Source organism: Cloeon dipterum, chromosome X (genome assembly GCF_949628265.1).
Source record: "Cloeon dipterum chromosome X, ieCloDipt1.1, whole genome shotgun sequence".
NCBI classification, from domain to species: Eukaryota; Metazoa; Arthropoda; class Insecta; order Ephemeroptera; family Baetidae; genus Cloeon; species Cloeon dipterum.
This window is the reverse complement of record NC_088790.1, coordinates 22,418,612-22,446,536: the sequence shown is the minus strand read 5'-3', so window position 1 is coordinate 22,446,536 and position 27,925 is coordinate 22,418,612. Positions and strand designations below refer to the sequence as shown.

The 27,925-nt window shown below is 40.2% G+C and overlaps 2 protein-coding genes across 8 annotated transcripts in view; both read left to right on the top strand.

Annotated features, from left to right (window-relative positions):
• The first annotated feature begins 1,325 nt into the window (after positions 1 to 1,325).
• ics (ras suppressor protein 1) lies at positions 1,326 to 5,219 on the top strand. 2 transcript variants are annotated; one of them, XM_065493604.1, is made up of 7 exons: positions 1,326 to 1,588; positions 2,349 to 2,399; positions 2,458 to 2,578; positions 2,637 to 2,838; positions 2,897 to 3,011; positions 3,068 to 3,200; positions 4,840 to 5,219. In XM_065493604.1, exons 1-7 carry the CDS (start codon positions 1,441 to 1,443, stop codon positions 4,937 to 4,939), a joined length of 870 nt encoding a protein of 289 aa, XP_065349676.1. In that variant the 5' UTR covers positions 1,326 to 1,440; the 3' UTR covers positions 4,940 to 5,219. The 2 variants fall into 2 exon arrangements, with proteins under 2 accessions (XP_065349676.1, XP_065349677.1); XM_065493605.1 differs by lacking the exon at positions 1,326 to 1,588 and adding an exon at positions 1,609 to 1,690.
• A 302-nt stretch (positions 5,220 to 5,521) lies between these two features.
• Positions 5,522 to 27,925, top strand: part of LOC135945735 (rho GTPase-activating protein 12-like) — a 38,242-nt gene continuing 15,838 nt past the window's right edge. For 2 of the 6 annotated variants that reach the window (XM_065493585.1, XM_065493584.1), the window contains exons 1-5: positions 5,522 to 5,830; positions 8,276 to 8,974; positions 10,619 to 10,861; positions 23,565 to 23,885; positions 24,743 to 24,895. In XM_065493585.1, coding sequence (XP_065349657.1) covers positions 5,696 to 5,830; positions 8,276 to 8,974; positions 10,619 to 10,861; positions 23,565 to 23,885; positions 24,743 to 24,895 — 1,551 coding nt within the window. In that variant the 5' untranslated portion in view covers positions 5,522 to 5,695. Of the gene's footprint in view, positions 5,831 to 8,275; positions 8,975 to 10,618; positions 10,862 to 23,564; positions 23,886 to 24,742; positions 24,896 to 27,059; positions 27,371 to 27,435; positions 27,518 to 27,925 lie in introns of those variants that run through there. The other 4 variants (XM_065493587.1, XM_065493586.1, XM_065493582.1 and 1 more) reach the window with 4 other exon arrangements.

Genomic DNA, 27,925 nt, shown 5'->3' with positions numbered 1-27,925 from the left:
AAATATTCGAGAAAATCGGCAGTTTTGCCGGTCGGCATTAATTCTTTCTTTGCTCATTATTTCCAGTCGTACGCGTGGTGTTCGGTAAATTAATTTTTGATAGGGAATTCTCATTTTTACTTGTAATCTGCTCAATTTAATTAAAATCAAATCAAGTGAACATCAATGTGTTCAAAAACAGCAAAAATATTGACATCATTTTGATAAAATGTTCACTGTAAAGCAATGCTTGCTACACTATAGAGCACAAAGTAAATTATTAAAATGTTTGCTTGGATTATCCAATTTTGCCAGGAGATTTTTAATAATTAAATAATTTAACAACTACTACTGTTCTTTATACTGAAGCAGTGGACCCACATCATCCTAAACTGGTTTAAAATGTTTAGTTTAAATATAATTTTCATAATTTTGTTGCTGGTTGATGCAAAATTTATGCAGATTAAGCACACTAAAAGTGTGGCAAGAATTGTTTAAGTGTTCAATGTTATTTATATATATATTCTCCTTTGTAACAAAAAAATAAACATCTCGCTGTATTAAATAAGATTAATTTAACTTAAAATGTTAAACACATTATACTCAGATCAACAAAAACCTTTTTAAGGATTTGATATTTAAAATATGACCATGGAATGTGCAATTAATATTTAAAATGCCAAGAAATAACATCAATTTAACAATAGAGAATTTATTATATTTTATTTGCGATAAAATTGTGTATGTGGGACATGTGGGAGAGGATTATTTGCATGTAATATTGGTAATATTGTAACATTGTAGTTACGTTGACGATTTTGTTGGTAAAATTTGTGGAATTTATAATTAAATAAAATTATTGACAAACTATTTTGTTTATTAATGAAATAAATAAAAGCGTCATATTCCGAATTCATTTATTTACTATTATGGAGCAAAATAGTGTTAGGAAATTTGAAATTTATCGAATAGAAATTTTCCCATTATTGCCGAGTTTTGATACTTAATTAATAATTATTACTACCCATTTTTTCATCTCTAATTTAAATGTGCTCAAAAATTAATTAAACTTCGATCATCATTACTCCAGTCATATTGAGCTTCCACTTCCAGTATTTTCCAGAAATTTCAATCGTATTTTCGAGAACACAACTCCAGTCTAGAGAAGTCGGGAAATTTCCCGAAATTATTTCCATCAATCGCTGCAACACGCAGGAGCAGTACGTCGTTTTCAAAATAGTTTCTTCGAGTGCCAATAGATGGCGAGCATCTCAACCTTTTTCAAACATTCCAGCAGATCAGTCTTTTTTAGTGAATGAGTAAGCGAGCTTGTGACGTCATCAGACCGAACAAACTCTCACAAGTCCAAGTGTTGGTGCGTGGATAGGGCGAGCAGGCACAAGTGCTCCCATTTGTAGTTTGTTTAATTCTCGCCCGCTGTTATCAAGAGGTGCGCGCGCAATGCAGCAAGCACCAGTGTCGTGTATACCAACAAACAACAAGATGTCAAAGGCGAAGAAGGTGCTGGACGAAGCCAAAGAAATCGGCAATCCGGAGCTCGACCTGATGGACAAAGGCATTTCAGCCTTCGAAGAGATGCCCGGCCTGCGTGAGTTTAGAAAGAGATGCCGCCGAGGCCATGACTAAATAAGGAAACTTGCTTTCTAAAGTACTCGCCCGCCGCTGACGTACAATGGCCATTCGCGCGTAGGTGTGGCTCCGAGGGACAAAATTAGCCCTCATCCCGCCGATGTTTTTTTCTCTGCGTGTGCCGAATGCACTTTTGGCACGGTGCCAGGAAAAATTGGGCGACTTTTACGGCTGTTTCGTCTCAGATGAGAAACAGACGGTCCTTTTCCTCGTCGTCCCCGCCCGCCATGTGTGTTATTTCTGTCAGCTGAGGTCACTCATTAAATGTGTATGCAAAAACAAAGAAGCTCATTTGTTCGTGGAGAGATAAAAAATATAAATCTAAATAATTGGACGGTTAATGCATAAGTAAGAAAAATCACAATTAAATTTGATGCAATATAATTTATCAATTTCAATTAAAAATACCCAATCAAGAGATTAGAGATTGGGATGAAAATTATTACTGAATATATGTATTTCACGAAACTTTTGCTCACTCATACCAATTTTAAAACCAATTTGGCTGTATAAATCTTTAAATTAAATAAAATGAGATGAGCTACAATATTATTATTATTCCAATTCTTTAGACTCAAATTCATTATACTTAAACCAAGGAAATCTATTTATTTTACCATTTTTTAAAAGATTGTCAAATCTGTGCTTAAAGAAAAGACGACTTTTCTTTTAAATTAAAAAAATCAAGATGTTAAAACAAAAATCTGTTTTATTTTCAGTGAACATGATTAACATCACTCGATTGACTCTGAGCCACAACAAACTTCACAGTAAGAAAGTTGTTCTGAAGATAATATAAAATCTGAATTCAAATCTTCATGATTCCAGCCATTCCGCCTAGCCTTGCCAACTTGACAAACCTGGAAATTCTGAATTTCGCCAACAACCAGATTGAAGAGCTGCCCACCTCGCTATCCTCCATGCCGAAACTGCGTATTCTCAATCTGAGGTAAAATTCCGCCTAAAGTTTTCCCGATAATTTTTAAAAACTAGTTGCCCTCTTTCAGCATCAACAGGCTGAACTCCCTGCCCAGAGGATTTGGCGCCTTCCCTGCCCTGGAGGTCTTGGACCTGACCTACAACAACCTGAACGAAAGCAGTCTGCCTGGGAACTTTTTCATGATCGAAACTCTCCGCGCGCTCTACCTGGGCGACAACGACTTTGAGTTCCTCCCTCCCGAGGTGGGAAACTTGAAAAACCTGCAGATTGTAAGCCAAATTTCCTCACATTTTATGAAAAGATTATAATTGAACATCGCCTTGCCAGCTTGTGCTGCGTGAAAATGATCTGATCGACATCCCAAAGGAAATTGGTGAATTGCAGCGCATCAGGGAGATCCACCTGCAGGGCAACAGGCTGACAATGCTGCCCCCTGAGCTGGGTAAATTTCTTAACAACCCTAAAAGAATGTGCTTTTAATTTGATGAAATTTACTAGCTACGCTGGACATGGTCAGCAGCAAGTCCGTGCTCAAGCTGGAGAACAACCCCTGGGTCACCCCCATTGCTGACCAGCTCCAGATTGGAGTCTCTCACGTACTGGACTACATTCGCACTGAGACCTACCGATAGTGAGTACCACAATTTTAATCCAGTGATCAAAATCTTAAAAAAATACTTGCTAGTGGAATCGTATTACGTCAATCATATTCTTTTAATTTTGAAAGGTTGTTTTGTCCTTCAACCTCATTTCAAATTCAGGGAAAATTAAAATACTTAATTTTGGGGATCAGAAATCTCTTTAAAATAATTTAGCTTGTCTTAATGTGAGTTTCACAAAATGAAAAGGTTTGATTCCCAGGATTTACATCACTTAGAGTGATTTTTAAGATCTAGAAGCCAGTTGTAAATCATTCAAACCTATTGGTCAGTCCAAAATTGGTTAAAATTAGTTCATCAGGGAAAATAGTATTTGACAAGTTGCACAGCTAATTTTATAATATAATTTTCCATAAATTCCGAAAAACATTCATATTATGGCTTTGTCCTGGGTTTCAGTGCCCTCAATTGGTTTTCAAAACAACTGCAAATATTTAATAAGTGATAGAAATTCTAAGCTATTGTTCTGATCAACATCATATTTATTAACAAACATTCCAATATGTTAGATTTTGATTTAAAAATGAAGATAATTTTCCTGTGTTAAGTATTGAACCAGGGGTCAGGGTTGCCAAAAATTAAGTCTAAAAATGTTCTATCAATTTTCTCAAACCAAATGAGCTGCTATCTGTGCTTCTGTGTGTCATTTTAAAAATAGTCATTCTTTTAGAACAAAAACTAACTTCAGTATTAAATTTATAACAAGCTGCAGTGTAACTTAAAAATAACTTTTTTTCTTGAACCATCCTATTTAAGAGACATTTATTGAGTTAGCTTTTTAGTAAACGTTGAACCCCAACATGTTCATTGTGAATGACAGTTAAATCCAGTTACATGCACCGTCTAACCACGTGGGAACACATTAATTAAAAACCTTATCTGTTGTTTAAACCTATTCTAAATTCTAAAATCAATGAACTGATATGAATGACAAAAGTAATGTGCTTTTTACTTTTAATTGAATAGTTTCCCAGAAATTTTGCTTTACCATCAAATTATTTTTTGCATTTTCCTACTGTGGTTAGTATTTCGTGGTTTAGTATTGATGGCAGCGCCCTGTCTTTGGGTAGTTGTAATTACAATCTACCTTTTAACTTTCCTCTATTTTCTCTTAACAAATGACTATGCAGATATTTACTATGTGAAAAGGGTGAAAAGTAGCTTGCATGAGACCTATGTAGGAAAAATGTAGTAAACATTATACTTAAAAAATAAATCAGGGATCCATGTAATAAAAATAATTCATCATTTGGATTCAGTTGAAAATTGTCCTCGTGAATCGTGAATGATTTTAATTTTGACCAAAGTTATTACACTGGAAAACTAACAAGAACAAGAATGCATTTGTTTCAAAGTTAAATTGTGTTAAATGAATCATCACTAGTAAAATTCAACGTATGTGATTAATTCAACGTTCAATCAATTTACTGTTTGCTCTGTAAACAATAAACTACCTTTAATGCCTATCAGCATAAATCCAATCCCTGGCAGAAAAGGTTATATTTGTTTTTTATTAACCTTTTCAAATCAGTGGGCTTATTAAAATACTTTAGGGAATTCAACTTGAAATTACTAGACCGAACCTAAAATGATTTTCAAACGTGATTTCAGTCTTTACAACCGTCACATCTCAAGCCGTGGGGCTCCGCCGCCAAAGACAATTGACAAGAGCAAGAAGGCCTCTCGTTTGCCACGAAGGCAGCAAAGCTAGTCCGCTCGCAATCGAAGCAACAAAAATATCGGTGCCTACTTTGACAAATATAATGTTAACTATTCTAATTAGATGAGATCTAATCAAGCCTTATTTCTCTTGGTGCCTTGTATCACTAAATTATTAATATTTTTAGAATCTTGACGCCATGTAACTGCCTTTTACAGAATTGTTGTCAGTATTATAAAATGAAGATTAACCTACGCTGCACAAGACTAAATGTTATAAAATTTAAAATTTGTTACAATAATAATAGTAATTTGTTTGTACTCAAAATTTACACTTGCGTTTGATTTATCTTATTTTAACATAATTTGCATCCCCAGAGGCTCTAGCGTTTTATCTTATAGAGTCTGATTCACTTCCTCCGCGATGACCGAGCACAGCTCCTCCGAAATCTGGGTTAGCAGCAGCATAAGCATAGCGCACTGCTGCAAGCAGTCGGCTGTTTGTCTGCCGCTGCGGCGCAACAATAAGAAAGAAATTTCAGGCTCACAATCAGGAGAACTGGAAGCGGCAAAAAGGGCCGTAAGGGGCGGAGCTAACTCTCGTCAGCTGGCGGCTGGCGTAGTGCCGGACAGTTAAACCTGGTTTCTCAGTGTGTGCCTCTCGGTCTTCGCGTCAACAGGTGGCCGTTCCGTGCGATGGTGTGTGCCTGAGAGATAAAGCGACATGGGTGCGGTTCGCAGCCCGCCCGGAGCTTCTTTTTAGTGCGTGAATTTGACTCTTCGGAAGGGTGAATCTCAGTGACCCAGCATGGAGGGTGGCGATAATATGTTCGTGCGTGTGCTCTACAACTTTGACTACACCACCAAGGACGGCCGGCTCGTTTCCATCAGGCAGGGCGAGAAACTGCTCCTGCTCAAACACACCAACCAGGACTGGTGGCAGGTTAGTGCTAAACATTTTTTTTAAGTTAAACAATAATTATAATTTTAAAATTTCGTGCACATCAAGAAGAATATTGTCGATTTTAAAATTAGACGAAGTCATCCCTCAAACACGTGTCCCTGTGTTTTTCCTTTTTTTTCTTTGTAGGTTTTATAATTGACGAAATTCAAAAGTTATGTACCACTGTGCGTTTGATATTGCGGTGCCGTCATAGCTTTTCTTTTAATGAAAGTTGTGTCATGGTTCTATTTCGTCATAACTCACGAGGAAAATGAAGAGATCATGTTATAGCAGCGATCCTCTCGTTTTTTCATTTATCTCTTCATTGAAAATATTTTTGCGGCCTACTAAATTTGTTTTATTGGTTTTTATGTTATCCAGGGTTGCAAAAACCCTTTTTTTAATGCTGTGTACCGTTTTTTTTTTTTTTTTACCAGTTTCTTGCAGACCACGTTTGCACCTCGGTTTTCAATAATTTTCTAATTATTAGCACATGACCTCGACTTGAACAATTTTTAGAGATACATTTTTGGAGGAAATTGAGGCAACAAATAGCAATTTAAAAAATGCACTGTAGAGGAATTAGAGAAACCACTTCCGACCAAAAATTTGAGATTTTCATAGGGGAAAAATTCATTTATTGCATTTCTTGCGCAAGAAATTGGTAAAAATTGAGTGGAAAAAAACCGGGTGCTAAGCAAACAAATGCAACCCTGACGAGTTAAGCAATACCATGCACTGCCATTAATCCTCTCCCTCGAACTTGTTCAAACGCGTTCCGAGAGAGAGTGTACCCCCCATGACATCTCTTTGTTATACTCCCTCGTATTGACAAAAGAAGCAAGCAGTATAGTGAGTGAATGAGTGCCTGCCACTCATCCAGACATCCAGGTAGCTGACCGGATGTCCATGTTAGGAATTGTGTATTTTTTTTGCTGCACACGCACAGACTCCTAAAAAAGCACGCTAGCGTGACAAACATGGGTCCTGTAGCATATTTTGAGCAATCGAACTATTTTATTTACTGGCTAGTATTAACCAAGTAAAAAATAAAATTATCAAAACTTATACGATACTACAAATTCACGATGAAAAAATTGAAATAATTACAGACGATGAATTAATCTAGGTAAAAGAGCGCTTAGTGAATAAATAAATTCTGACGCAAATAATACAACTCCATATAAATCCCCAGGTTTTATTAAAATAATAAAGGAAAAAAATGAACGATCAATTCACTTATTGCGAAGAATATTTCACGGATCACGAACCATTAACGTAAGAGCAAAGTTTTGAAATAGTGCCTCTAAGGAGTGTGTGCGTGTGCGTGCACGGCATCAAAAGAGAAATTAATTCTAACTAAGACACATCCAATTTTCATGAAGGGCTGGAAAACAGCTGTCGTACCCTTCACGCTTTATGTTTGTGAAACAAAATTCGAACCTGGAGCATTTGAAAAAGAAATACTTGATCCAATTGCTGAGCAAAAATACAAAAAGGGAAAGAGGCGAAATATGTGGGACTCCTTTACTCCCTCCCTGCGAGAAAACTCACTCTCAACTTAAACCAATATTTATTTTCATAATAAATAAAGGAAAAATAAAATTTGAAGATGGAACGAGATTTGGAATTTTAACGTATCATATATCATTTTAACTTTACTTAACCCTCTGAAGAGGCTCTAAGCGTTATAAATTTTACTTCCCATTTTTCAAGACAAGTGCTTATTGTGATGTTTGTAGAATAAAATTTTTATTTGTAATTATTAATATTATATATCGATTTAATTTTTCAGATAACTTAAATCAAGTCAAAATTTTAAAATATCGATGCTGATTATAATTTAATTTTAATTTCATGAAATAATTATCGATTTGGGGCATATAGCCCAACCGTGCATTTACATTTTTAGGGCACTTGCGACTGCGATTTTAAATTTAATCCTGCTGCAATCTAGGCTAATTGTTAACTAATTAAATGTGATGTTCTGAGACCCAAAACTGCGGTAGAAACTACAGCAAAACATTTTTGCCGTTTCTGTAATAGGATTGCCTAAGCTTGATTTTGATTTTAGTACATTAAGTGATTTCTCTCTGCGCCAAGAATGTATGGCTGCCAAATCTAAAATCAGAGCAGAAGAGAGTGCCTCAATTTTTTGTTGCCAATGAAGGTGGCTCTGAGAGGAGTGCCCTCCGCATTAATTTGCAAATGGCTCGTTTGTTTGGCTAAAAATGAAGAAAAAATAATTGTTTTTGAACTAAATAAGAAAAATATAGCTTATCATGGATTGAACTAATATTTTTGGTTTTCAGTATAAAAAACTGGCTGGAAATGAAATGCTGCTTAGTCATATTTTAAACCGAAACGTTTCAGAATTTAAACATTACACTCGATTATGATGTTGAAATAGCGGGTTGTCAAGAAAACATTTGCTTTTTATTTTAGGTCCTGCGGAATCCCGAGTCGAAGCCGTTCTACGTTCCGGCGGCGTACGTACGTGAATGCCCGCCGGCTTACATCCCTGGGCCGGAGTACCTGAACATCGCGTCCAGTGTGTGCTGCCACGACGAGCGGCGCCAACTGACCAGCGTTCTTCGCAACGAACTCATCACAGGCAACTACAACCTGCGCGATAAGCACCAGCTGTTTAATCAGCACGTCTGTTCGGCCGATAAGGGGCCGACGGGCGAGTCGAAGAAGAGTGCCGTAGGCGTCAGACGTAATTACTCGGTGGTGGGCCCTGGTGGCAAGAAGCCGGTGCCGTCGCCGCGGATTAACGTGTTGTCCAAGTCGCTGGAGACGCTGGCCGAGGAGATAAACTTCAAGCCATGGAATACGCCGATTAGCAGCAGCAAGGTCATCGAGCAGACCTCGGACTACAACACGCCGTCGCCCGACTACCTCGATTCGAGCGAGTCTGACATGTTCTGGCGCAAAAACACGGCGGCGGCTGGCTCCTCCGTTCAGCGCAGCAGCAGCTTCAAGTTCCGCAGTTTTCGCAGGGACAACAACGAGCAGCCCGCCAGGCAGGACGACTCGGACTCGGTGGCCAGCAGGAGTCTCGAGTCGCTGGTCGACTCTGGCGCCGAGGCCTGTTCGTCCTCGTCCTACGAGTGGGACAAGTCACCCGACGAGAATAGAGAGGTGCGTTTCTCACATTTCCTAATCGCCTATCTTTCTTATCTCCAATCTACATGACGGCCGTTTCAGATTGTCAAGTTATTTTTGACGCAGTCCAAAAAATATTTATTTTCAAAACAAGAAACAGCAATTAAATCATTAGAATTCGTCCTTACTTTATGTCTACGTTCTCAGAATTTTTTCCTGATTACGGGAGACTGTATTTTTACAACAGTGCTATAAAATCGCCAGCTGCCGTTTCTTCTGCTCTGAATCATGTATGATTAGAGAAAAAGCGTTTGCGTGACTTTCAAAATAATTCAAAATAGGCAGACCGGTACTTCCTGAAATTTATTCTAACTTTAAATTTGATACTTAATAAAAATCCCCGTTAAAAACTCGCATATTGAAATATAGAGAGTTTAAAGAAGCTATTTACGATGGTGGTGGGTGGTCTACCCGATTTAGGATTGGGACTTTTTCGATGCGTTACACCAAATGAGCACAAATCAAAACAGTTTTTAAATTCTTAGGATACTTTAACCGATTTCAAATCAAACCCCGAAACTCTATTTCGTCAGGGAAAATCCTATATGACTTGAATTAAAACCACGCTAAATGTGTTAATAGAGAGTCCGCGCTATTCAAATGTTTAAAAAAATGGATTTTTCCTGACGGTTTATTATGAATGTGAATTTTCATAATTTTTGCTTCTTGAAATAGAAAAAATCAATTCAATATCCGCAGTTCAAATCAATTAAGTTAGAAAATGAACGCCAGCAATTTTCATTCTTCTTTTTTCATGGTTACTTCTTTTTTCTGATACTCTCTGTTTATTGGTGACAGAGTGGTTAAATTTAGTTTTAGCGAAGACAACTTTTAAATAGATTCTGTGTATCTCATTGAGCTATAGCTCGATTTCACAATGAATTGCGACACTTGTTTGATAAATATCGTTTAAAATTGGATTTTTCACGTGGAAAACTACCAGCCCATGCAATATACATTGTTGTCGTGCTTTTGTGTCTTGAAATGCTTTATTAACCCATACAAAACGAATTTCAAATTCCTGGGGTAGACAGCTCTCATTGTCAGGTAGACTTAAAGTTGTCAATATTTTCAAAGGTCTGTCATGTATTTGTGTGGTCTCTTGCCCATTGATAAAATAAGCAGTCAAACATGCTTTTCTTTACAAAAGAATCTGAAGATCATCTCTCAATGGGGGGTTTGAGTATGTTATTTTTGAATTGCATTCCACGTATTTCACCATATTGGGATTTTTCCTGAAGAAATTTCATTGCGTTACTATGGCTAAATTTATTATTTTAAATCAACCTCTTCAAACAATCACAAAATTTAAATCATTTCTGCTTATACAGTTAATTACGGGTTGTTAGCTGTATATTACATCTATCGTTATTACCATTTGAATAGGAGCAACTATGTAACTAAACAAAGGTCGTGCATAAAATATAATTTTCCGCTGTTATTAACAAGCTACTTGAAACCTTGGAATTTATAGTCCCGTTTCTCTTGCAGGCCTGCATGCATTATCAATAAATACACTAAAGTCTAAGAATCAATTTTGGCTTGGTGCTGTGGGGAAAAACAAACAAACGACCTTTGACATTTGGCTGAATATTCACACTTGAATGCAAATTCCCGCAGTTGCTTCGGCGCATTTCCATCCCGCACGCGGCGTTGGCCTTCAAGAACCAGACGTACCACTCTACGGACGACGAGGGCAGCGACGGTGAGCACACCGTAGTCCGCGGCCGCCCAAGGTCCTCGTCGGACACCGGCCTGGGCGTCGGCGGCCAGCAGGAAAAGCGCGGCACGCAGCTCAGCAGGAGCGAATCTCACAAGGAGCAGCCCCGGCCGCTCGCCGCTCTCAAGAGAAACCAGAAAGTGGTGAGTACATTCCGCGAAGCAAGCAGATCAGCACCAACCGATCATTGATTTCGGCGCGAGAAACCGGTCGGTCAATTGCGCCAAATCGCCGGCCTTGAGAAAGAAATCTTCGTGTTGAATTATTTGGGTTTGCGACCTTTCACGAACGGTATGCAAACCAATTTATATGAAAGTCGCCGCCAGTCATTTTTAAATGGTTTAATTCGCTGCACAACCTTTGGCGGCAAGGTGATAGCACTCACTATTTTAATTTGCTTCCTTGACTGTGAATTTGATATGGACGCGTGATTTAAGATTTTTATTGACGCTTTTATGAAGCACAGGCTGTAAGATTTTCCTCCGATGTTGTCTTGTAAGTGCAACGAAATCAGAAAAAACGCCTGCTTTTTATCTTATCATTGCGTTGGCAAGCGGGACTCGTTTTAGGCGCGGAATACACACGCTTAATGTAGGTAATGGAGCGGATGAGTGCGTCTAACGCCTTTTCACGCCCTCAAAAACCGTTACAGAAGCGTATGTGCACAGTCAAAACGCGCGCGCATTGTTTTCCACTGACAAACCGAGTGGAAAAATTGAAAACCAGATCTGTTCGTCTCGATCTACGGAAATGAAATTTTATTGCTTGCGCGCGGAGAGTCGTAAAGTAGCAGCAGACACGAGTTCTTGATAATTGGGCCACTTGCATGTGTAAAATTTCAACAGCAGCAATTTGTCCGCGCCGCATCTCGACCCTAATTGCGGCTCTCATCGGTATCATTTTCGAGAACTAACCAAACGTGAAAACGCCACACTGGTCCTGTGGGAAATCAATTCACCACGGAAGCAAAATCTAATCACGCGGTCGCGAGACAGATTAAAACCTAGAAAGAAAATAAAAAGAAACTCGTCGTTTAGCGCTGACAAATGTAGCTTGTTGGCTGGCGAAGAATGTGTGTCATGACGAGTGACCTTTATAGAAATCTACATACAAACAGCAAACTAACGAAACTGAACTGCTCCTTTTTCTGTTGCGGGTGAGGTGAAAAGCCATCGATTTCTCCCAACACTTCGTGAATTATGCACCTCCGAAATAAAATAATACGTTGTTGTCCAGCGCTTATTTGGTGATTCATTTGGAGGCGCAGCACAGGATGTCGATTCGCCATTTCATTATGCAAAAATCTCACGGGCTTCCTCTCCGTCTACGCAAATTGTCTACGCACTCATGCATGGTCAGAGAGGATGTGCACTTCGCATTGTCTAGCTGATCGATTTTTTTGGCCAAAAGTGAAAACAAAACGGCTTCCGTGCCTAGCGGGCCTCTTTTTTTCTCGCTGCATGTCGCGTGGATCAAACAAATAAATGAAAGTTGTTCGAATAAATTAGTTGCATGGACACGCTTCCTGAAAGCTCAACTTCTCGGTTCATCAACAACTCGTTTAATTGCTTTGAGGTCCGTGGATCTCTGCTGATAATTATTTCGAGAAATTGTCAATTCCCGCGACTGATGAAAGCTTTGTAGTTTTGCATGATCCGCTTCAGCTAGCAAGTAGTTTATTCTGTGGAAAAAAAACTCGATGCCGAGTGATTTCTAATTTCGTGAACAACAACTGGCTTCTGTTCCTCATTCAGGCAACAAAAATCTCTATCGTTTTAAATGAGTGTTTTTGACAAAAACCGGATATATGTGAGGAGCCATCCAGCGTATAACTGTTTTCGTGTCAGCGTTTCGATAACAATGGACGCGCGGAAGATTTTCATTATGACACCTCCACGTTTGCCAAAAGAACAATGACTCCTCTTGTGAACGAAAATGTGTCGTACGTGAACTGTAAAGAGAGAAATTACAATCCAGAAATTGTAGCGACACAGCAAAGCGTAACTGCGCCAAGAGACGATCCGCCACGTTCAACAATAGAAAAATCGATTTGAAACGTTGGCCGGCGTGCGCTGCGCACATACAATGGAATTGCCCAGGAAATTTGAACTCCTGCAAAACCGAGGAGAAATTCGGCATGTTGCATATTTTTGCGGTAGGAAAAAGAAAATGCAGCACATACGCAGCTAATTGCTCTGCGCCAGCTCTTCACACATTTCACTTTCATCAAAAAAGGAAACACGCTTCGGCTACATTCATATCCTGTGAGAAAGGGGGCGAGCTGGCCGAAGGCTTTTATTGTACTGCACATGCAGCGGCGCCTTGAACTCATCTCATTACAGCTCCTACTGCATTATTCGCTATTCTTCACGCCTGAACTTGGGAGCAGGTTTCAATTTAGAAGAGAGATTTCACTCGCACTTTTGTTAAATAAACACAATTATTCTGACTGCATAAAGGATTGCCTCTCACTTTAGAATTGCCAATGTTCCTGCTAATTTAGGCGAATCCGAGAAACTGCTGCAACGAATTAAATGAAAGGATCCAATAGACCGATTCCTTTTTTTATTCAAACTTTTCAAGCCCGCCGCACGCGCTGTAAAATACTTACTGTCCAAACTGTCGGCGCGAATAGATAAAGAGCTGCATAAAAGCATTGTTTGAGCAAGACTCACACGACTAGTGTGTTTGTTTCCAATGGGCAACGACTGACGTCAGGCAGACAATTGAGAAATTTTATTTATCGGTTATGAGCTGCAAAGGTTGCCGAGCGTACACAAACACACTGCTGATAAAAATAGTTAGCAGCGGGAGTGCTAACATTCATTTAGAAAGCATGCAAAACATGCTCAAGCAGACTTTACAGGTGTTGCAAAATGTAAACTAATAACACGAAAAGTTGCACGAATTACTTTGATAATTCAAACTATATTAAAACGAAGGAAACTCTTATTTGATATTCTTTTTGTAACTGCGCAAAAACACCATACATTTTTTTTTCAATAAAAACGGCAAAAGATGTGAACTAAAAAAGTTAATTTAATTCACTCCTCAAGCTGCGACGTGCATAGCAATTTGGTTGATTCAGGTCGTGCACGTTTATACACATTTCAATTTCACAACTATTCCGACAGCATCCACACACACTTAGCAACGGCACACGAAATGACTTTTAACCAACACTGAGAAGAAATAATATACCTGTTTCTGAATTCAAATTGAAGGTGCCATAAATATCGAGTACAATAAAGTAAAATTGAATGACTCACTATAAAAGCAAACTACCGCCTTGCTCCATATATATTTTAATTGCAGCAACTGTCGGAGTTGTATTTGCTCTAAACTCGTTTTTCTCCGTGTTCACGGTGTGTGTGTGTACACAATAAAATCGTAATTATAAAGTGGCCGGTTTTGAATGAAGGCGTTTTCGTCAGCTGCAAAAATGCACGGTAAATCACGTGGCACGTCGAGTTCCATGTCCTGTTTGGATGGCACCGCGCAGATGAGAGTGCACTCGATCGCGCCGCTCGACCCACATAAATTCCACCTGCTTGCCTGCGTGGACTCCTGCACTGCGACAAATACGTACTTCTTAGCAATCAGTGACCGGGAAAGATGTTGCTCAGGTGAAACCCGGCTATGGAGCTCGACAGGGTAAAATTTTATTAATTCATGCCGTGATTGATGCGTGCAGCTGAATTCAGTGCGGAGAAAATCGATCCGTTTTTGTTGCTTCAGTTTTAGTTTTTTGCGCACTTGCAATTTCGCCCTACTTATAAACCGAGGAGAAAAGTGCAAAGGGAATAACTTATTCACTGATCGATCGAAAGTACTGATTGTTGTTGATTAAAGAAAGTGATTGGAGAGCGGATTTGTTCATTAAAAAGGTGTTAATTAGGCCGTAGAAATTTAAATCAAGCCCGACCGGCACCAAGAAAGATCGATGTTATCTGAGAATGTTTTTTCAATCCTCATTCTGCGGACTGAATTTATCGCCTTGTCCCGATTTTTGAATAAGAGACGCAGCTGTCCTTGGAGATATTCTAAGCCTGTCACTGCGTATATGAAATTCGATACAGTTGTGCTTTGCACCTTTGAGAAGTTGAGACGTGAATGCACCTGCAGGCACCCGAAACGAAAGGTATTGCATTCTCTGTCAGCGGCGCCTACCTGAGTGTCTCAATGGAGACTAAAGTGCGGCCCTCACATAAACCCGGGAGAAACAGAAACACGTAAGATGCGTGTTATAGTTGCGTCGGTTTCTACACCCAGCTAAGTAAGCAGAAAGGGAGACTGATAAGTCTGTGATGATTTCGAAAGAAGACAAAAACGCACCCACACCGTGGGAACTTCCTGTTGTGGTTCTATTTTTGAACACACCGCACATTCCCGACTTAACTACCCCTAGACATAAAAGTCACATTTTTTATGTTGGGTACGTAACTTAATTAAAAACAAGTAGTCGTTACTGTCATATTGCTCGTCTTATATGTGCACGGTATAATTAAAACTCCTTATGTCCGCACTTTCACTCAACTCACAAATAAGGAAGATTTATAGTTCCTAGATTTTTCCCGTATAAAAAATGTAGTGCATTGCTCTCTTTATTCAAGTAAATTAACAAAAAAACTACTATATTACTCGTAACAATTCACGACTTCCTAGATGTGAACTGTCATTAGAGCCGCCCATGGTGCGTGTCAATAATATTTTCGAGGCGCGAATCAGAACAGAAAATCGTAATGAGCATTATTTTGCCGATCATTATTATGGTCATCATTCAAAGCCAAATGCAACAATGCAATTTGGTGATTCCGTTTAGCTACACACGCAACTCCCGTTGTAAAACCAGCATCTAGTTTTGCCGTTGACACGGCCTGATGAGCAGGAAGTAAATTTCAAGCACAGCCTTTTCGTATGATGTGTCGCGCGGCACGGAGGCTCGCTCGGACGTTTGTTTTGCAAATTTATCTGTTTGGAGACGCCTCGCGGACGCGCACGGGCATGCTCTTGAATTCGGAATGAGCTGGAAAAGTGAATGAACGCGACCGTTATTTACAAATTAAAAATAAGTAAGTGTGTTTATGCGGGCTAGAAAAATTATGCAGATACGTGCACGGATTCATGGGATTCAGGGTCGCCTTTGGCAAATCGTTTGTTAGGCGAGAACGTTATCAACCAGCAGCATCTTTCGTTGTTTTATGAGCTTGCTTTTGCATTCATCTCCGCCGGCTTCTTACGGTGTCTTCTGAAATTCGTCCGCAAAATGCACAGTTTTTTTAAAAAACGATTTGTCATTGAAATAACTCGACTAAAAAGTAATTGCATCCAAAAATTAACAGTTGGCCGACGGCTGCGCACCTTCTGAAATGCTTATACCATGTAGTATGAAAATTCTTCGAGCACCGAAACATAAAATCACACTCTAATCTCGTTCTATTCACAAGAATTCCTCCCCTTAGAGTCCATTGAGCATGTGTTGCGTCAGCATGATTCATTCACAAACACAAAACGCTGATAAAACGGTCGGAGATTCCTCTTCTTCTGTCAAGGGAACCAAGGGCCGCAATAAAACTCAATAACGCATGGCGTGTGTTTTGTCTCGGCCGTTGGCGGTTTTTTATCCTTCTCAGAAGTATATTTCGATTGCGTCATTTTCCTTCCTCAGCGGAGACCAATTCAAATTAGCTTCGATTCACGATGGAATAATGCGCAGACGATATGCCACTTGAGACGTTCATGACCTTATTAGCATGTCTATAGGGGCTTTCCTGCTGGGATTTATTCTGAATTCTTTCCAACGTGGAAATATTCTAGGTTTTGGCCTCAAAAGTCTGATTTTATCTTAAAAAAGTAGTGCCTAGTCTTTTGACAGGGATTAGAATCTACAGTTGTTTGTTTGAAGCTCAATATAATATTTTTTTAAGGATATTTTTTCATAATAACAGCCGATGGAAAATTTAGATAAATGTTGTAATTCATCAACTCGTCTCCTTTATTATTCTTATTTTTTAACATTCGTAACATGAGTGCAGTTAGTATTAATCCTCTGCAGTTTTGAATTAGTTTTGAAAGTTACTGTGGCGTGACAGGCCGAAAAGTTTTGTGTCCAGTAAGGGACTTATTCGATATTTTTTCTTTTAAAATGGTGTTAAAATTCCAATTTTACGAGCAATGGTATTTAGAAATGTAGGCCTAAGTCGGCCGAGTAATTTTTAAGCCATTAATTATTTGCCAGCCATTTTCAACGGTGTTGTGGAAAGAAGAAAGGCATCGTAATTTGTAAAAATATACCTCTACAATAAGCAGGATTTATTTTTTAAATAGATTCTCTGATGCTACAAATTATATTAAATTTCGCGCATCAAGTATTGTCCTAAACTTAGAGACCTAGATTCCTGCTCGCTCGCAAATTATCTAAGGCCGCAATCGTGGCGGATTTCTGCTCCGGTATGGCATGGAAATCTTGACAAATAATTCAATTATCCGTGCTCAGCCGGCGTGCCCAGCCGGCTGTTTTTATCATATGCATACGAAATAGTTTCAGAGTTGCGCACAAACCCAGAATTTAAGTAGCAACGTGAGGTAACACCTCACGCCGCAGCGCAGCGCAGATTTTGCATTGCATTGTGCGTGGCAAGGAATGCGTGACAAAACAGAAAACTCACCGCACCTAGTCGCGACAAATTGTTGTTATTTTTAAAATTGCGAATGGCCGGTGCCAAATTGCTGCTAATTGCGTCCTCTCATGGGCAAAAATAAGAGGTCCCGCCGCGCGTTTGTCGTTGCCGGATTTTCCTCGGCGCGCAGAAAGGATTGTGTCATTGCAGGCGTAAAATCGTGGCATCCTCCTCGCTTTTACGAGCTGCCAGCCTATAAATTTCGAGGATAAGGTGGAAGTAATTGGACATAAAATATAAATCAGGTGGATGTGCACAGCCACTTTTTACCGCCGAAATCGTTAAAGCTTATATATTTGTCCTAATTAGTCAGACGCCAGCAATGCAGAACCGTTTTGTCTCGTATCTCGAATAGCCTTGACAAATTTGGAATTTAAAGAAGCAGGATCTAAGCTTACTTATTCTCACAATGAAGAGAATATCTTTTACAAAAAATTGCCACGGAAGTAATTATGGCATTGCACAATTTTATTTCACAATGGTTTTTTAGATGTACATAAAATCTAGCAAATAACTTTCACGTTAAAATACTCGAAATTAAAAAAGTATTTTAGCGCATTTAAATTTATTTGAATTGAGGACAGCTTGAATTCCGTTTAAAGACATATGGAAAATCATTTTGCCGGGTCAACTGGTGTGAAAATTAACTGCACATTTGGCAGACTCATTATATTCAGCAAGTGGCGAGCCCATATGGCGTACCGACCAAATTCCAGACAGTTATATGCACTTTTCTTGCATCAACCTAAATTTCCTCACATATGCATCTCTTTCTCAACGTACTCCTCATTACGCGCTCGTTGCAAAATTAATACAAAAAGTCGCACGTGAGCAAAAAGTGGGGATTTTTCTCGCTTTGAACTGCAGCATTTAGTTTCGTGCTGTTTGTGTGTGGATGGAAAGGGTTTTACGGCCGTCTGCCGGAGAATCCTTGGCAAGTCACCTTTCTCGTCGTCATTGCTCCAGCACATGCGAGCCGCGCATAATAAAAGCTGCTGGAAAAGAGAATACGAACGCGGCCGGCATCCATATTTATGCGACACAGCAGCTGAAACAGCGCTTTGTCAGTTTTTCTCCGCGCCAAACAAACCGACTCTTGAATCGCGATTATCACTGCTTTTAATGCGCACGTACACTTATTAAGAGCCGTTCTAGAAAAAAGGATTAATTTGGTGCTGGACAAAAACACCGAGTATATTATCTCGCGTGAGCAACAAAGAAGTTTTGCCATCAGGCGTGAATTAAATATCGGGTTGCTGCCAAGGTTGTTGCTGCGCAGTTGAAACGGACATTGCTGAGAAGCACAGGAACAATTCAAGTGCTTGCTGGAACTGTGCAGATCATTTTTTTAAATGTTGCAATTAATTGGTAAAACAAAATCTTAACTGACTTAATAAAATTCAATTTGGATGAATTATTTTATCTCTAGTGATTATTTCTAAGTGTGGGAGACTTCCTTTGAAACGTTTTTGTTTTTAACAAAACAGCAATGCTCTGTGAATAATTTGTCAGCAGAAGAGTATTGATAAAACGGCTGGAAATCAATAATAAAGACTATTCCATTACGTCACTGAATGAAATGCAAATAGCGTCATCAACAGAAGCACTCTTTGTGACTTTCAGGACAAAGCGGAGGGAGACAGAGAGAGGAATAATAAAATCGGGCAAAAATAGCTGCGAGACATGCACCAAGAGGGTAATAAGTTACACACGCGCGAAATAGGAGCGCGCACACACCACTTTTTCTGCGGCGGTCACGAGATTGCGAGCGAGTGCGGTGGTACTCGGACGCTTTATTTTCACAGCGGAGCGCTCGAAAAGAAATGAAAGAAAGAAAGAAAATAGATAACTGCACGTCGTCAGCCGTCAGCCGCTCGCGGGCTGTTCGTGTTTGTGCCGTACAGTATATGGTTGCCGCCTAGGCGCTTTTTCATTCTGTCCCGAGAGCATCTAACCTTTGGCCGTTTGTGTCTGTAATCGTGCGTCGCGTGACCTATTTGACTGTTTGGAATCGGGCGGAAATGGGAAGGAACTGAACGTGGCCCGCATGTAAATCAACACCTAAGCTGATTTCGGTGACATTTGAATGCGTGAACTCCGAAAAAGCACCTAGGAATGTGACATCATTTGTGTAAGGAGCTTTACGCTAGAACAATGACCCCGCACGATAAACAAACAGTCACACCAATAGTTGCTAATTGATGTTTTCAATATATTTTTATGTTTTTCCTCTCAGAAGATAACAAAATTCATAAAATTTTAAGAACTGTTTCTTTTCTTTGTTCTCAATTATGCTTGTAATGCATTGCACAGTCAGCCTCTCTGCTACCATGAACTTATTCTAACTGTAGTGATTTATTTTGCAACCCCTTTTGCTCTGTTTTTCAGAGGGGACTAATAAATCGTGAATCAAAAGCCTAAGAAAGAGCTCTAATTAGTAAAGAAATGAAATATCTCATGTTAAAAGATTTGTTACAGCCTCTTTCATCCAAAAAATGTAACAATTTCAAAACAAACTACATGCAAAATCAAGTCTTGCAAATATTTAACATCTTCCATGATTTCTTCATTGGGCTGTTATTAATGAGTTATTTGACCCAGTAAAAATTAATTGAAACCCGGATTCTAAGCCGAAAATAATGATGATTGGTTTAGCCCTATAAATTTAACCAACGCCCTCAAGTCGAATAGGAGGAAAACGCTAATTGGCGCTCAAATTGGTTGTCCCCTGGGCGGTAGCAGTCATCGAATGTCGCGCCAGAGATGCTGGTTGTTGCCTGTGACAAAATAATAGCAGACGTCACAGTGATGTCTGCTGTCAAAGGAGACCCCAAGTGAGTTAAACAACTCCGGCGTCCGGCCCCTATGCATTTGTGCATGAGATTGTATTGTATATAATTCAGTAGCAGCAGACGCGAACGTAATACACCACACACACTCATAGTTGCCTTCGAAGCTTGTAATGTTAGGCGGCAACAGCATGGGCAGTGTAAAACGGTTTTGATGGAATGAAATAAAAACAATTTACTGCGCCTAATATTATCTTGAAACTCCCATTTTATGAAATGTACTGCTATTTTCTAATTTATCAATCAGAACCGTTTTTCTCTTATCAGCCACGTCCAAACAGAGGTTGGTTCCCACACAAATACTAGAAAAAATATGCTCCACTCTTGATTTGCAACGTGTCACTGTCCCCTGATAGAATAATGAGAGTTGGAGCCAGTCTCTCTCTCTCGCGCAATCAAAGGTTGAAAGGGGGACCGACCGGCCGTTCGCTGAATGAGCCGCGCTTGAGCAGGGCGCATGCATTTCCCTCTGCTCGGTGGACTGGGTCGCTCGCTCGCTACCAGTATCACCGCCGGCCGCCGACAGTGCCGATCAAACCATGTGCGCCACGGAAGACCGAGCCGAGTGGATAGCACCATTCGTTTTGATTAGTGTCGTGCCAATTAATCAGTGAGAGTGAATTCGTGCGCGGACAGGTGAAATCATTTTTCTCTCTGCTTTCTGATCACGCCAACGCTGCGCGAGTTTCGACCCCAGCACATCCCAGCCAGGATGCTCGTCAGAGTCACTCTCAAGCCATCGGCAACTCCAGTAATTAGTTTTGATTTCGACGCACATTTTGCAATTGGTTGAATTATCAGACAGTTTAGAATCGAAACTCATTGTTCCCTTATATTTGTTATGAGAACCATGAATTTCCAAAAATACGTGTGTTTATTCTAACAAATAGTTTAAATTCATAAATATATCATTGTCAAAAATATAAAAAAAACATGCGAGAGAGGGGGTAACTTCAGGTAAACACGTTAACTTAGACTTTGACCAGGTGGACAAAGCTGGAAAGAAATTTCAGCTATGATTTTTAAAATTGTTTAACCAAAAACGGGGCAGTTTTGTGTTTCCTCACAAAAAGGATTTCTAAATTGAACGCGATAAATGAATTGTTTTGTAACAAATCATGAAATCATAAATCCAAAACACTAGAGTTCCGTAAAATCGATATTTTCTCCTCTCATCAGCTGCTAGTTGCGGCTTATCGGTTCGTGATTTGCTAATGCACTGTGCGCCAAAAGGAATAGAACGTACGGTTCGGTTCATTTATCAGGGAAAGGAAGCTGGTCGCGCGCGGCTCACGCGGGCTCGTTATTCCGCAACAGCAATTACAATCGTTGTATAATCGCGCGCGTGTACAATTTCTTGCGCCTTTTCCCCAACCTCGAGACATCATTCACGTGTGTGTGTGAGTTGAGTTGTACAACTCCGCGGCGAAGGAGACAATACAAAAACATTCGGAAAGATGCATCGCGGCCTCGGGGCGTCCTCCCGAAACGTTACAAAAGTGATATATTCCGAAAGGCTTCATTGATTCCTTGAGGTCGCTCGCGATTGGAGTATCGGTATTACCGAACTCCACTCGCGTTACCGCGAGAAAGAGAGACTTAATACCTGACGAGAGTCGAGGAGAAAATAACAAACAATTCTCAAAAATAGAGACGAGGTCGTGGCTGTATTACGCGATCTGCGAATCGATGCCTTTGATCTCGTTAGAGACAAAGCGACCTTCCACGCGAAATCCTACATTTGGCTGCTCCACCCGCCGCCTCGTTTGTTTGTTTTTCATTCCGAGAAGACACAGCCCGTTTCCTGTCTTTCCGCAGACGCGAATTATAGCCCCTTGAAGATGACTAAGTTTGAGTGGAATTAAAATGATTGAATAAAAATAAACAGTCTACAAAGAAATATTTCAGCAAAACCATGTTTCATTTTACTGTTTTAATCTGACTCGCTGGCTAGATTTTGTTTGTATAATTTATTGTGGAGAAAACCTGATGAAGGAAATAAATATTCATTATTTAACGTCATGTTAGAGCAATAAATAAATTTCAAGGCAAGGATTCAACAAAAACAAGCCATTCTAAAGAAAAACAAACAGAAACTAATCATACTGAAATAAATAAACTGTTGGCACGATGGAGAACAAATCTATTATTTCTCCGATGGCGTGCACGACCTTTCCTCACCACAGAGAGCAGACCAATTTTGCGTACATGTTAATTCTGAACACTCGAGAAACCATTGAAATGAGAAAGGCGATCTCGGCTGCATGCGCACGACGCGAAGTTGACTGCTTTTGGCCCCGGTGTGCTAACCTTTAAATTACAGGTTGATCACCTTCCCACAACGCGACGGAGCGTTTTTCTTTTCTTGGCTCGAGCACATAGTCTTCGTGAATCCTTATTACACGTGCGCCGAATGCTAATTGGAATACATTTGCGTGTTTGGCAGAAAATATTCGCTGTGGCCGCCTAATTATTCATTTATGCGACAGCTGTTTTTGTAAATTTTTATTTTATCCAGTCTAGAATCAAGAATGCTGTGAAAGGAATGTTAATAGTACCATTTTAGAGTCCTTTTTTATCTGTAGTATATCATTATATGAGGAGAAGTGCCCACTAATAGAGGAGTAAAAAATATTTACGTCAAAAAGCCACACAATTTGGACGATTCTAGGTATTGAGTGAGTTTCCGTTTCACTTCTAATGATAACTGTTAGAATCCGCCTTCTTTAATTTTTTAAGAAAGTAAAGTCGTGTTGTTTGGATATTTGTGATTGAATTTATTTTCAGGTGCATATAAGGACTTTTAAAACGGTGTGCAGGTTGTTGAACTCTAACTATGGTTATCAAGAAATAATAAAATGCGTATATATTTAACTTAAAAAGTTTAAGAAAATCTAAATAAGCTTTTAAAACAATAAAAATGTAATGACATTTAGTTAAAACTGTTAACGCGATCCCCGTGAAAACCAGCACACGATGTCATTAAGATTTTGAAAGGCAGAGTGCTTTTACGAATAACAGAGTCTGGTAATAAGTGAAAAACAAACCGTCAGTTCTCACCAGTGTTGCACAACCTATGCTCTCAGTGAGACGGCAGTGCTCATTAAAAATGAACCAAAGGCAGAGACAGAGGCGACCCTCTTTTCGGGGCATTGAGCAACAATAATTACACTTGCCCCTCGGAACACCCCTCTGCATATCCCTCGACTCAAAAACAACCTCGTGCCGTGCATATTTAAATTGCTGCTTCACGTCATTTTTGTGTGCTTTCGTGATTTTGACCTCCGGCTTGTTTGCTTTGTCCGTCGGCGCTTTAGGTGGGGTGTCGACGTCGCCCGGCCATACTCTGTATCCCCAGCAAGAACTCATCCAACAGCCTCGACGACGATGACGACGACGAAGTACCACCGTTCAATGTGGCGCCACGGCCCCTCCAGCATCAGCAGCCCTTGGACCCGCCGACGCCCGATTCGAGGGAGAAGCCGCAACGCGTTTTGCCTGGCGGCTGGTCCGAGTTTCGCACCGAAAATGGTCGCGCTTACTACTTCCACAGCATCACAGGAATCAAGAGCTGGAAGCCGCCAAGAACTAGAATCGTTGGAAACAATAGGGAGCACGAGGACACTAGGCAAAATGAGGTATCAAATATTTTTTAGCTTTTATTGTGCATGCCTACATGTTTGTTTATTGTGTGATTATTTACGGTTCGCCAAATAATGTCTTTTTGGGTAAGCTTTGCAGGTGTCAAAAATTGCCAAGAGCTTGAGTTCTTAGATGTGTGTGGTGTCTACGAGTCTGGGTTGCCAAAAACCGCGAGTTTTTTTCTTTCATTAATTACCAAGAACTTAAGGAATTATTTGTACCCAAGTTTTCAGTAATATGTAAGTTTTTTGCACATTACCTCGACTTGAGCTATGGGTACACAGAATATGCTGGTAAAATTGGGGGATGGAAGATCAATTTCAAACAAAGTAATTTAAACTAACCGCAAATGATATATTTTTGCTCGGGAAAAAAATCAAAACATTTTTTCATTTCTTGAGCGGGAAATTGGCAAAAATTGATTTGTAAAAACCAACGGATGGTTCAATATTATTCTTCCCTGCTTATAGGAGTAAAAATATATATTTAAATAATTCACAACGTTGTGAAAGGATACTTTTCTACTCTGCTCCTTGCGTAACTTTATAGACAGAAGCGTGAGGCAGCGCAATTTGCAAAATTACCATAATTGGCCGGGGCGCGCTGACATAATCCCAATTGGCAAATCGAATCATAAGACAAAAGCGACCGCAAATAGAATCTCACGTCAATTTACAAAGGATATTAAACAAAAAAGGTTTGATTCTCATCGGTGGTCGTGACACAAAAAGAAAAACACAAAAGCAGCTCAATATAATATTATATATAGTTATAAATGACCCGCAATCAGCGCTCGAAATTGGCCAGCAGCTTTCCCCTGTTAACGCGACCGATTATTATTTTCTGTTCGCAGCCGCGCTCGAGCCATCGTTCGCCGAAAGAGGGCACCAAGTCGCGTTCGCCAAGCCCAGCGGCCGTGGAACTGGTGCTGCCGCCTGGCTGGGATGAATACTACGACCGCGATGAAAGACAGGCCTTCTACATCCACAAACCCACTGGCGCCAAGGTACTGTGACTGCCCTTTATTTTGCTTTGCAACTAGACTGCGCCGATTGTGATTGTGAATGGAAATAGAGCAAGCCGCGATTACATGTTATGCGAACCTGCACCAACCGCGAAATTGAATAATAAATTATGTTTACTACGAATTTTAATTGGATTAGTAGCCTTTAATAATATAAAAATAGATAAAATGTGGGTTAAAAAATAGAGATGAATGATATTTTTATAAGCAAATTTTAATATCACGGTAAATGTTTTTTGTCTGTGTAACATTTCCATGTCACATTATTTGACTGTGGTATGAGCCAACATTTTTACATAGTTCTTAAGTATTTTATTATACTTAGTCAAATTTCCTAGTAAAATTGTACTGTAAGAAAATATAATTAAAAAAGTTGATATATCGGCTTATACACCTCACTCGCTCATCATCAAGAATAATAAATAACCAGAAAAAAAGGAAAAATTAATTAATTAATTTTATCCGCATGCTTCATAAAAATAGTATTTCCACGAAATTAAAGAGGGTTCGCATGCCCTATATTTGCATAATAGCACGGAGAATAGTGCAATAAATAGATTAGTTAATTTACATGTGCAGGGCCACACACGCACACATGCCGGAGCGATTTGCATCCGACGGAGCAGACTTCCACTTGAACGTTTTTACGACTGCAACCATGTAAACATTTGCTCGCTGACTCGCAAAAAGCCTCGGCTCAATGGAACCTCGGGTTTCAATCGTTCGCCGGCTTGTCGCGGCGAGAACGCGCATTGTGATTGTCTCTCGACGCCTCCATCTGACAAATTAATTTAGCCGTCGAGTTGTGCGACATCGAAAAGTTGTGCCGCGCCGTTCACACAGTGCACTGTAGGCGTGCTTATGCGCTTGTGAACGAATACACTCGAGACTGCTTTGATTGCCGCGCCTGTCAAGTGCTTTGGCACCAGAAGTCAACGCGTGATGGGACGACTTAATCACTCTGCACCCCCTCTGCACTCTACTTTAAGCGCCGCCGATGCGTGCTACTGATTATTTTTCAGGGGGGAATGTGTTGATTTTGACACTTAGAGAGTTCATGGTTTTGTTTCGAAACTTGAAAACATAACAATGGGAATTGGGTGAATGGGGATATTTCTCAATTGTAATCGTTTTTTAGGTGAAAGGGTGCCTGGATGCATATTTATCATTAGGGAGGGAACACCTAAAATGACTTTTTTTAAATTGAAACAATCTAATTTAAATTGAAAACGAAAAAATCTACTCAGATAGGAAATATTATTCAATCTACACATCTTGAAAGAAAATTATAAACTGCCAGAAAAACTGAACCACCAAGAAAAATAGGCAATTGAATGATCTCTCAGAATCCTGCACTAAAATAATTACGTTTGATAAACGTTATTGAGCCCAGCATAATTTTTTCATAATCTCTTGATTATTTCGTCTCACCAAAAAGTCCAACAATAAAAATTCATTTCAACATTGAAGAAATTTTAATTTTAACATAATCAATTTTGAAACATTTCGTCATTATTTACAACGAACCATTAGTTGCTTAAAATTTTTAATAAAAAATATTTTTGTTCACTGAACTTGGTTCACATCATTACGTCAAGGATTCTAATATTTATACACTCACGAACTTCCTCTAGTTTGAACTTTCTGCTTGGTCAGTCGCATTAAGACATTTATTGCTTTACGCGTCTGTTTTACATCAACCCCATTTTCAGCAACGCTTGAAAAGAGGAAGTTCCCACAAGCCGTAAAAATTTTCCGTCCTTGCTGCTCGCAAGTGTGCAATAAAGGCGGGGTTATTATTACACAAAGTGAGGACTATGCGCGATCGAGTACACAACATTAGCCGCCCTTTGTGAGCATCTCGTGGAAATATCACGTGGTGCCATTTATTAGAGAACACGAGTTTGTCTAAATGCCATCAATCAATGACCTAAATAACCCCCGACCGGATCAACTCGCTTGCTTATTTTCGTACTCCAAATCATTTGAAACGAAAATGCTTGGGTTTGAATCCATTCGGAAAGAAATTAACAGCTTGTTTCTCAAACGGGAGAGGAGCACTTCCTAATCTGGAAGCCTACTTCCCCTGAAAGCTGCTCTGCGTCGTTCTTATCGCGCTCGGCAGCTCGACTCTGCTTTGGGAGTGCAGCAACGAAAAAGCAGCTGGCTGAGATGCAACCGGGACGATGAATCAGGGTCCAGCCGGCGGCCGGCCGACGACGGACTTTATTTCGGGGTGACGCAAAGTGGAGGGGCGTGGCCGGGGTCGGCGAGACGGCGAAGATGCGGCCGGCCAGTCTTGTGCCGGAGCGGCATGGGTCAGCGCGACCCTCGGCGGTGCGGCACGCCCGACTCGCAGTTTCCGCCGCCAGCACTAGTGTTTTATTTTGTGTTTTATTTTCCTTGGCTGTCGGCGCAGCGCTGCTAATATGTGCGCAAGTAACAACGTCAAATGCGGTCAGCATCAATTCCTGTCGCGATAACACGACGCGATAACGCGACCAGTTTTGCTGCGCCTTCAGGACGAGGGTGCCGCCCCAGCCCGCCCGCGGTGCCCTGCTTCAGTTCAGCCCCCAGCCGCCTCCGACGCCGCCTCCGTCCATGGTAACCTTCGGCCAGGGTTTCGACTGCTGCCACGCGTGTTTCCGCCTCCTGAGATGCGTTCAGCAACAAGTGGACCGCCACTCGCGCGCTTAATTGTCTTGAATTTGTTTCAATTATACCGTCTCCATTCATGCAGATACGTGACCACGCCGAATTTAAATTGTGCGTGGGGAGGAAAACCGTACCGTGCAAATGAGTGGAGGAACTGAAAAGGTCGCTTGTATCTCGGTTACGCTCCTTGCGACGCCCGACGCTTAGACTGGCCCAGGTATGCACGGCTGCCGCACAGGTTGCATACCTTACTCCGACAATAACTCTCAGTTATTTAAAAAAAAATCTCTGGTCTTAAATTAATTTTAAATCTATTTAATAACCTCGGTGAAACTGAGAAGACAATGTTGATAAAGT